Raw genomic sequence first — 12,043 nt, forward strand, 5'->3', positions numbered from 1 at the left:
TTTTTGTAAACTGTGAGTTCGCGCAGCACCCACTTTGAACAGGGCATTCTAATAGTCAAACGCTTATGCAATGTTTTTCAACCTTCCAGTGGTGTCGCACTTGTTTAGGAGACCGAAGAACAGAAATATCGCCATGGTTACGAATAGGGAGGGGGCTGCTGGCTATCGCTTCTCGTATTTTAATTTTTTGAGGCGACAGGCAATCAGTATTCATTTGACTGTGATTGGGTGAACGTATTGTCTACTGTGTCTATTTTCGGTCTCAGAATCCTACGCCACCACTCAGCGAAACCAGTTTTAATTTGTTATTTTTTGATTTCGAGGCAATTTGTTTCATTCTTTTTGTTTTTTATCAATTTCAATTGTTATTTTCTATCAGAGTTTATCATGTGGTACTACGAAGAAGAGCAGGCCCGACTTTTGCAAATGTTGCAAGAGGTAGAAGCCAACGAAGAAGATGTTGTATTCGACCAATCTGATGATGATGAATCGGATCACGAAGAATAAGATTTGGAGAGCAGTGATACGGAACAAGATATGTCTGATGCGAAAGATATACCAAATAATAATTCCACCAAATATTCATACATATCCAAAGATAAAGTTACTCGTTGGGGTAAATTTACACAAATTGTAGAAAGAGGTAGAGCTAAGCAGAGAAACATAATAAAACGACTTCCTGGTCCCACCCTCGTTACCAAAGCTTCAACTGACCCATTACAATGGGAGTATTTCATAAATGAAATGATAAATATGATAGTGCTAGGTAAAAATAATCGTATAGAGTCAATTGCCGATAATTTCCCTCGCGAAAGAAATGCTAATTTGACTAACTCAGTTGAAATTCGTGCTCTGATAGAGGAAGTATTGGCCGTATGTGATGATAGAACGTTTTATACGAGTAATTTGGAGGTATATCTTGGTAAAAATGCTAACAAGGATTTTAATTCTAGTAGCGCTGTTGTCCTTAGACTCTTGCATCACATTTTGGAAAGTGGACGCAATCTAACAATAGATAATTGGTTTACATCGCTATCGCTTGTTGAGACATTGGCTGTAGATCATAATATCACAACCATAGGTACCATTGTAAAAAAAAATAGAAAAGTACTACCTTCGGAGTTTACAAAACCTGTTCATCGACCAGTAAGTACTAGCATGTTTGGATTTAGAAAAATTTGCACTTTCGTTTTTTACATTCCAAAAAAGAAAAAAAAACCTTCTTTTGTTTTCCTCGTTTCACCATGATGATGCGATTGGTGAAGAAACAGGTGATGCTAATAAACCAGTGATCATTACGGACTATAATAGGACGAAAGGAGGAGTAGATGTGGTAGATAAATTATGTGCCAGTTATGACTGCTCCAGATACACACGTAGATGGCCTACTGTAATATTTTCACTGGCCCTAAATATAGCAGGTAAAAACTCTCACGTGATCTATCATGCAAATTATCCCAATGAAAATATTTTGGGAAGAAATTTCCTCAAAGATTTAGCCAAAAAACTGATTATGCCTCATTTACAAGAACGTGATCATATTCATGGACTTCCCAGCAATTTGAAATCTAGATTAATAGAGATCTGTGGAATTCCCTTCGATGAACATGACCATTTTCAACGAAAAACTGGAAGATGCAATTTTTGTGGAACGAAGAAGAATCGGAAAACTAGATTTTCCTGCTGCAAATGTGGAAAATTCACGTGCCTGAAAACTTTTACGGAAGTGACAATATTTTTGTTTTGGTGTGTTTAGGATTTCATAGTCTTTGTTCTCAAGAATTCGAATGATTGTTTAAGTTTCCAAGTTGGTGTTTATTTATGAAAAATTATGAATAAAAATAATTAAAAAAACAAAAAAAAAGTGTTTTGGCATGTAAATTTGAAAAAATGTATTTCTGATTGTAGTACACGTTCTTGAATGAACCTATAGTTGATTTTTTAAGAAAATCTTCCCCATTCGGGTGTGAGAACAGCGCAACCACTGAAAAAGTGGTGAATGCAAGAAGATTAGCGCCATCTATATGTTAGGACCGAGACTTTTCAGCCCATGTAACTGTGTAATTTTGAATACAGCATTTATAACAATAATTCATCGACTAGCTCTACTAGCGAGTTCATTTGCGTAGACAGTTTTAGGGTTTTCCAGAATTTCCAACTGCAAAACTTTCTCGTGTAGTCCCCTAGCTTTGATCGTTTCACAAACTGTAGCTATAGTTATCAAACTGAACAATATTTCTACTGTATATTTTTCCAACATGCTCGATCAGAGTTTGGCGTGATTCTTCGAATAAATAGACACAACATTTTTATCTATGTACCTACCGGTCAAAATAGGTTGTACAAAAATACGCACCTTTAAGGTGCGTATTACGCACCTTAAGCGTGCGAACGTATGCTTGTTCGCGTTCAGAAAAGATCGGTACATCAAAAGGTGCTCGCACAAAGTAGATGGATCAACTACGACTACGAACTTGAAGATATTCGCTCTGCTGTGTCGAGCAAACACGAGCGATCATAAGCGAACACGAGCAAACATACACGAATGCTCGCTCATGCTCGCTTGTGCTCGCTTTTTTTGGTGAATACGCACCTTAAAATACTTGTGGTGAATGTTCACACTTATGATGCACTGTTTGGAACCTTTGGTGTAGTAATGAATATTACTGGAGTTTTTTCCCAACACCAAATCGTTATTTTTAACGTTAAAAATAACGATTTGGTGTTGGGAAAAAACTCCAGTAATATTAATTGAGTGAGTTTATAATGAAATTGACTCAGTGGATTCATAAACCTCTTTTGTTCAAAAAATTAATTTTTCTTTTTTCGATTATTTTAAAGAATATAAGATAGATTTACTTACCCCACCTGTATCAGTTCAACAAATCATGCAAGTCTCATAGAATGTTCTCGTTATTGCAATTTGGGTTTTGATTTTTTTTTGTTTTTCCCACAAGTTATAGTTTGTGAAAATATGATTATATTTTAGTCCAATGAATGAAAAAGCTTCTGAATCATTAATTATTGATTTACATCATTTCAATTTTCTTGCGTGTGATTATTAGATTGTTTCAAAAGTTTCGTCCGTTTTCATGAGTCTACTTCAAACTGCGATATCTCAGTAAATACTTATTCAATTCATTCGAAACAAGTGCCATTAGAATGTTTGCCCTTTTTGCCGATGCAACACAAGTCGATTAATTCCGTCAGCTTGAATTTTGCTCGGGATTCGATGAAGCCGACGAAGGCTGTTTTTGTCTGGTTCTGATTTGCCAAGGTGCAACCGGTGAGAAAGCTATCGAAGTGCTTGGAAAAATGATAATCAGTTGGCGAGAGGTCTGGGGAGCATGGTGGGTGAGGCAGAACTTCGACGTTCAATTCTTTTAATTTTCAGACGGTGATTTGTGAAACGTACGAACGGGCATTGTCATGAAGCAGTACACTACACCTAGTCGATTTCCTCACAAAAGGGCTCTGCTGTGATGGTTTGGACCGGTTGTAAAAATTGATGGTGAATCACACCAGCCGCTGACCACCATACAGTAACCATAGTCACTTCTGATTAATTTTCGCCTTTGGAAATTGGTTGGGTGGCTCAGCGGTGTGCAACTACTGTCCTGAACGTGTCTTGTTGTCTTAGAGGATCCACTTTTTATCATATATGACGATCCGATTCAATAAATGACGTTTTGATTGTGCAAAAGCAAAGAAGAACCAACCTAGAAACGTGACAATTTCTGTCGATCATTCAAGTCGTGGGGCACCCACTTTTCGGGCTTATTTATTTTTCCAATACATTTCAAACCATCAAGAACCGCATGGAAGATGACGCTCAGTTCTTCCGCCACCTCATGCACCGTTTTTGATGGGACTAGTCTTCACTAGGTTTCTCAAATTCCCGTCCTAGATTACTGTAGGTCGACTACTTCGGGGCTCATATTCGATGCTGAAACTTCCGAAATGAAATTTTGCATACCAACGTTCATTAACACTAGCATTGCCAAATCCTTGATAATTTCTCAAGCTGTTCTGGCAGCGCTTTGGTTCAATTTGAATTCGTAGAGAAAAACTGGCAAAAATCGCCTAACGATATTATATATAGGAATAAGGAAAAAATCATCAGTATTAATGCATAGAGTACGAAATCCTCCATCGCTCAATTGATATCACGACACAGTAGCATGAATATCTTAAAATATGTAGCTACAAAATGATATGACATTAAAACGTACAAAAAGTTTGAAACCAATATAATAATAATGACAATAATAATAATAATCGGACCCAATGATCAATCACCCCACGGTGTGGGGAGTGGTCATTGGTTGATAATGCTGGCTCGCCCTCCTGAATGTATCGGGGCTTCGGGGGATAGGGCCTGACCAACGAACACTACGGTGAAAAAAAAATATTTATTTGCTCACATACAAAACAAGTAGAAGAGAAATACATTGCAAATGAATATCGTACAATTCACGAAAGCAACATATGTTATTTGTGTGTGGTGTAATAAATAAGGAATATACATATATACAGATATACATATATACACATATATCAAAAGCTTAATCTGAAATATATTCAATGTACCTACAGAATAAAATTATTGTAGAGTAAAACAAAACAAAGTGTTATGATATTATCTAAATTATATATAAATAAACTGTGGTGGAATCAAATAAAAAAAAATGCAATCCACAATGAATACATGTAGTTTCATCAATGATTAATGAAAAGTCTCAGCGGAACCTTTTTTCAGATTCACACCCAATTGTATATATCAAAAGCTCAATCTAAAATGTATACAATGTACAGAATAAAATTATTGGAAAATAAAACAAAACAAAGTGATGTGATATTATCTCAATTATATATAAATTAAAATAAATTGAAATTAAATGCAATGCACAATGAATATGGGATAGTGTGTATGAAGGAGCCAGTTTTGAAAAACACCAAAAAAAGTTAACGTCAGTTGATGGTTATTGAATAAAATTGCTTTTTGTAAATAATTAGTTTAAGGGTCATGGTTATCCAATCAAAATAAAATGAGATACCATGACAGAAATTAGTAATATGGCAACTTAAAGAAAAAAGAAAAATCGGCCCTTTCAAAGTAAATGAAAGAGCTGGGCATGTGCTATGAAAGATCCGAGTTCCTCTTTACAAAAAAAACAGTCTTTCAACAAATAAAAATCACTTAACTTATCTGTTATATAAATCTTATCAAAGTGTAAAATTGCTCATTTCTGTGAAAATCAATTATTTATCAGTCTTAAATCACAATCCACTAGTACATAACTATTCAATATCTTGTTTTGAAAGGCCCGTAAACCGCAACATCCAGAGGTTGGAGTCTATGGCTACAATGAGGTTAAAATATCAGCGGAAGTAACTTGTCCAATTTGTTTTGATCCCATTTCAGCGATGATTTTGCGATGACAGTGCTGCATTCTGGAGCCGGCTATTTCAAAGCCTCCACAAGTGGATCTTTCAAAACATTTTGTCATTTAAATTGTAACCTCAAAATACAGTTAATTCGCGTAAACATTAAGACATCAATATTGAATTGAAGGGGTTATATTTTTAGGAGTGATTAATTTTTTGGGAAAGAAAGTTTTTGGCTTTCTACTACTCCATCTGATGGAGTAGTAGAAAGCCAAAAACTTTCTTTCCCAAAAAACATCAATATTATCGTGAAATAATGCTGAATATATGCCTAACAATACAACATATCAATTTCATCAACTCATGTTGCACTTTTCTTTGTGAAACAAAATTGAGTGAAGGAAAAAAAATTACTTTTGGTAATTGTAGTCTACAGACGCCATTCGTTTTCGCAGAACTGTCAAATGTTTGTATATGACAGCTATTTAGTGTTGCCATACAAACATTAAAATCAAATTATTGTAAGATTTTGGTAAGTGGTAGAAAATCACATAGGCTCTTTCATACACACTCTCCCCTATACATGCAGTTTCATCAATGATTAATAGAAAGTCTCAACGGAACCATAATTGACTTGTTGATTATCAGATTTACACCCAATTGTTCTGATTAATCATTATACCAATTTTTATATCACAATTGAATGAAATGGACAACTAATTACTCTGGTCTAAAATATTTACTAATTTTTGTGCGAGTTATGCTGCGTATGTATTCGTTTAATGAATGTTTTAAACGACTATACTTTGGTAAAGAATTATACACTTGAATGTTTGAATTGATTTTCTATGTTGACCGTTTTTAGTAGTTATATAGAGGGAAAAATTATTTGTAACCCAATTTTGTTTTCCTCAAGCATTAATTCGTTACCATTAAACAAAAAAAGGGATTTTCGATATTTCATTTATTGTGTCTATTCACTTCAACCATTCTATAACACCTGTTTCAATAAATCAGGTTAGGTAGGTCGGTCGCTGGGCGGTTCGACGTGCGTGCTTTGACATTCACTCATTCGACCGATGTGTGAGTCGGTGGTTCAAGCCGCAGGCTGAATGATCGGTTTCCACTTGTTATCGTTCAACCCGTGTTGGGAATTACACGTTAAAAGGTTATACTACTTAGCTCGCACAAGTTTCGACTTCTGAGGGTTGTCGTTCGTAGGGGATATATTTTAACATATTTCAACATCAGGTACTGAGGCCTATAATGAAAACAAGCAAAATGAAGTATTAAATGTTAACTTGATGCCCATCATGTCAACAATTCTGGTGACCGGGAAAATTGTTTTTGTTTGTTCTAGTTATACTGCTAAACATTCAACAAATATCAATTTTTTAGAAGTATGTTCACTTATATTTTTTTAGGTATTTCAGTTAAGGGCACACATTTTTCAAGGTAAAATCAGTTACGGTTACGACAAAACAGGATTGGCTGATCCATTCGTGAGGATAATTTTCAACAACGAGGTGAAAGAAACACAGGTGAGTTGAGTTCAGATGGTATATCATTTGAAAAAGTAACATATTCATGGACGATTACAATAAATACTATATTTTTGCTCTTCTTATAATGGATGAAATTTCAAGTGTGAGCTTCTAGGATATGGTTCGCATCTCCATCGCATCCCCAGTATATGGGTGCATACTGGTCTCTCACATACGAGACCTGCATCACTCTTTGCGACGCGCATCTCGTCAAACAAGTTGGTGCTTAGAGGTGTTGTAATTTTGGTATGTGGGACAAGTATTTGTATCAGATATAAATTTCATTGTATACAAAAATTTTATTTAAGCTGACTATACACATCAATGAAAATTAATAAGTCTAGTCGAAACAAAATAAGAATATGCCTTCTCCCGTCTTGACAAGGATACCGTTTTACTCAACGAGAGGAGGCATTCTTTAGATTGACTGAAGTAATGTCGACGATATCTTTCCCCACAAAGACGTCATCTATGAGAGCGACAGCAATCCTCTAACATAAAAGATTGAAGAGGCTCCCTAAGACGATCAGTGGCAGTAATACTTAGCATACACACTTTTCAGTGTGTCAGTAAAATATTTCCGAGTATGATATTCTGAATTTTATCCATATAAAATATCAATCACTTTCATGATCGAACAGTTTCGTAACAACGAAGGATTTTTTGAAACATCGTTCACATTTTTTACTCTTGTACTGTTTACTGTTGTACGCTGGACGAATATAACAGCAAAAACAATGTTTCATGTGTAGCGTGGTTTTTTAACAATTTCTTCATATCATACGAGTATTAACATTGTTCTGATGTTTAAAGAAGATTCACTGTACCAAAAAATGATTTTGAAACGGGTAATAGTTTCATGAAGGTCAGTGTCGAATAAACACTCATTTGATAATAAAAATGTTAAAATAACTCATTCACTTGTCTTTCGGCTTTTCCAAGACCTAAATTCGGAACACAATTTTTCGGTAAATAAGTAAGGAAAGTTAAGGATGCCGTGAAATAAGACCTGATCGTAAATGTGTTTGTCGACAACCGTCAAAAAAGTTGTAGGCGTGTTTGAGAGAGTAGCATTTTTCCGACATCATTGCTGTCATTGTAAATATGGAAATCTTGAAAGGTATGATTTTGGAAAATACAGTTGATTAACATAGCAGCAAAATAACGACTGACAGCTATATGACATGAAGTTAGTTGACATTGACATAGTGAGTCTGAAAATGTACCTAACGAAATTTCCAATGCAGCAGCAGCTGATACAGAACAATAATTATATGGAAAATAAAACTCGAGATATGAGCACATGTAGGATTTGTTCTTAAAATAGATGGATATGAAACAAATTGACTTTAAAAAGCAAATAGACCGGTTTCGGAGTACTTTCTTCTCGTCAGTACCGGGAAGGTCATTTCAGATGGAATGAACCTTCTGAGTATTTCGAACAAACATGTTCGTCATCTTGATTCCATTCAGGCTAATCGAACGAACAGAATTGATTCCAACCAGTCATAAGCTCTATCTACAGTCGATTCAGTAAAATGTTCAATGCGCCACCTGCGAAAAAAGTCAGGAAATAACTCCGCAAACACATATTTCGGGATGGGAGTAAAAATAATAAGATTATTCATGAAAGGTGCATATGACATGCCCAAGTTTGGGTGAAAAATACCGGACTGTGTCTGCAGGTGGCGCAGTAGACATCCTACTGAATCAACTGCAGATAGAGCTCATGACTAGTTGGAATAGATTTTGTTTGTTCAGGATACTCAGACGGTTCATCATCTGAAATGACTTTTCCGGTACTAACGTCGAGCAAGTATTCCAAAACCGGTCTATCAGTGGTCGTCCCGAACAAATGAAATCAATTTTTGCTTTTCATATATAGGAAGTAACTTGCGACGGAGCTTCTAAATGGAAGACGTTTCACAGGTGCCTGATGATTTCATACACGAAACAGAGAAAGAGCAACACATTAATTTCTCAGACATGACCATTATACATAATCATAAAAATAATCATAATCATAATAAATTTGAGTTCGATGTATTCAGAAAACCGAGCTATACCGACATTACAATGCCAAATGATAACTTCCATCTCGACAGTTATAAATTAGCAGTCTACAAATCAATATTGCACAGAGCATTCTCGTTACATTCATCTGCTAACAATCTAGATGGGGAAATTAAATAAATAATTAATCCGTGTTAGAAATCACACGTCGTTAAAAGGTACGACCTCGTTAATGCTTAGCTCACACAAGTTTCTCAACTTCTGAGAGTTTTCGTTCGTATGAGGGCGACAGCTGATTAACGGAAAACAGATTTTGAACAGATTTAAACATATAGGATATATTGATGGTTTCAACGCAGACACAACCCATAAGTTAGGCAGAAAACATAGCCTCAAATTTACGTACAGATCAATGTACCCCCAGATCAAACAATCAGGAATCAAGAAATTTGTAACTCTAACATGGTAAAGGAACAACGATAATTGCGGGATTTTTCAGAAAAATATAATGTGGAAGTGGCATTCAGGCCACATGTCAGGTTATCTAATTTCCTTTTTAATGCCAAATATAAATTGGACAAGATGGAGAAATCTGGAGTTTATAAGCTGAAGTGTCCGGAATATAATGGTGTATATGTGGAACAATATGACCGAAATTTTTCAAAACTGTATGCTGAACACGAAAGGTACTATTCGAAAATGATTCCATGTTTTTAAACCATTCCCTGGAATGCAACCACTAGTTCCCGAATCTAAACGATACGGAAATTCGGCACTATGCAAGTGAGTGTTGGAAACCCAAATATTTGGGAATCCTTGGAAATTCATAAACATTAACATTGCGGATGTAACCTGCTAAATGATCGAATCAATCTATACTATGATTTTAAAATAGTGGGCACTAAATTATCATAAATGACCGATGTTTTGTCTTAATCTGTCTATTGCAGTGGCGTGCGGAAATCGTACTAAACAGATACGGAAAAATATGATGGAATATATAGCATAATGCAACAATATTTCTAAGAATTTGATGCCTACTGTTATGGAATTCCCTCACCGGTTTTCAAATTGGCGTATCCACATTGTCACAGGTAAACAAAATTCGGGTACCCAATTAAGTTAAGTACCTCTGTTATCACCTACAGTGGTGTTTAGATATATAAGGGCTAAGATTATCAATTATTTTCAGTTTATTGTATTCGTTTGAGAATATTCTCATAAGACGAAACTGTAGTGACGTTAGTTACAAACACAAGTGGTAAAAAACATAGAAAGTAAAGTTTTCAATCTTTTGGTGGACTTTCGGAAGTTTGATTGGAACCATTAGTCTTCAACTTTTCACCAGCATAATATTCTCGACAAATTTTGCTTCCAATCCTTGTCTTTTGGGACTATATAACACTGGAAGTGACAGATCTACTTCATCACAAAAACAAATGATAAAAAATCATTCCAGTCGGAGAGATTCTGATTTAAAAAAATATATATCCTAACATCTTCACGTCAACTCTTGATAAATAAATACTAAATGGTAATCTTATTCGAATGTAATTATTTTGAGACCAATTCGTTATCGACGATGATATTGCCTCATACCTCAGCAATTTCTGCGTGATATTGACTGCTTTGTACTAATTTGATATAAGTACTACAAGTGATGTTGTTCGTATCGCAGTTACAGAGCTTCCGCAATCCAATATCATTTTGATTGCTTTCCGGAATGTTATGCAATATTTACAGTGCTTGACCTCGTATTACCAGTACTGGTGCTGTTATGTACGGTATGAGACCACCAAGATGGGCCATGGAAAGTTGATTAATGTAGTATTAGGAATGAATTGCCCAATGGATTTTTTTAAACTAGAAAAAATTCGAGTATTTCGTGATTGAGAGAAGAGAAGAAGAGATATAATACTTCATTTCCAAAAGAATATAATTCGTTGACCAATTCATTTGAAAATCTTTAGTTTTTTTTCTGGAAAATTCGTTAACTTTACCCGATGAATTGAGAGTCAAGACTCATCGTGAAATGAATTGTCTCTTTTGGTGGAATCCGCTGACAACCTTTTAGAGATAGCTGACTCGTTCAAACCCCACCGGTGCTAGTTAGAACGCCCATTGTCAAATTTGAACTCGTTCCATAAAATATAATTTATTTACAAGACAACAACGTTAAATTGAATAGGTATTCAACTGGTTGATTGAAATATGATTCCATAAGCCAAACTAAAACCAAACCAACCTTATTTTGCAATTTAATTCTATCCATGTTGTATTGTTTCAGGTCATTTATGCTTGTTTGAATCCAGTCTGGGACGAAACTCTGATATTCGACAATGTTACATTATATGGATCCAAGTCCCATCTAACGACAAACGTTCCGACGATTTTAATTGAGGGTTTCGATCGGGATGAATTTGTAAATATCCATTGTCCGTAACATAACATAAGCTGTCAAATCTTATTTACGATATTTTTCAGTACAAGAACGAACTACTCGGAAGAACAGTGGTTCAACCGAATATTGTAATAAATGGGAATACATATCTCCCTCCAAAACTGAAATGGACAAAACTCTATCTCAATGAAGAAGTGGCAGCTGAAATACTTGCTGCATTTGAACTCATAGAAGTAAAAAAAGTCATTTTGCGCATTATTTCCCAAAATCATTATTTTTATTCTAGTTGACAGCAAAAGACTATCTCCAACCACTAGATATTCCTCATAAATACAAATTAGAAATTCCAATTGGCATAAAACCAGATTTGACACCTCATAAAATGGAAATTTTGTTTTGGGGTGTGAGAGAATTACGGAAAGTGAATCTGTTTCACATAAATAGACCAAGAATATCTGTTTTCTGCGGTGATGTGAGTTTGAATTCCGATACCATTGAAAACGCAATGAAAGATCCAAATTTCAAAACTCAAGTGAAGAAGTTAGATCTGGTAAGAAATAAGGTTCGAGTGGATGAAATTTCATTTTGCTTGTTGAAATATTTGGTTTTCATCTGAATTAAATATGACAAATACAAGTGAAATTTCATCTAATCGACATCCCTTCTGAAGTATCAATTGGCAAAATGATAAATATAA

The 12,043-nt window shown here is 35.1% G+C and overlaps 1 protein-coding gene across 2 annotated transcripts in view; it reads left to right on the forward strand.

Moving 5' to 3' along the window:
• mfr (ferlin family C2 domain-containing myoferlin misfire) overlaps positions 1-12,043 on the forward strand; it is an 84,828-nt gene that overhangs the window by 26,299 nt on the left and 46,486 nt on the right. For both annotated transcript variants that reach the window (XM_074179024.1, XM_074179025.1), the window contains exons 12-15: positions 6,813-6,929; positions 11,233-11,367; positions 11,430-11,579; positions 11,633-11,896. In XM_074179024.1, coding sequence (XP_074035125.1) covers positions 6,813-6,929; positions 11,233-11,367; positions 11,430-11,579; positions 11,633-11,896 — 666 coding nt within the window. The remainder of the gene's footprint in view (positions 1-6,812; positions 6,930-11,232; positions 11,368-11,429; positions 11,580-11,632; positions 11,897-12,043) is intronic.

The sequence above is a fragment of the Leptinotarsa decemlineata genome, unplaced genomic scaffold, assembly GCF_025532065.1.
Source record: "Leptinotarsa decemlineata unplaced genomic scaffold, Ldec_3_MD MMD2_tig00004307_RagTag_RagTag, whole genome shotgun sequence".
NCBI classification, from domain to species: domain Eukaryota; kingdom Metazoa; phylum Arthropoda; class Insecta; order Coleoptera; family Chrysomelidae; genus Leptinotarsa; species Leptinotarsa decemlineata.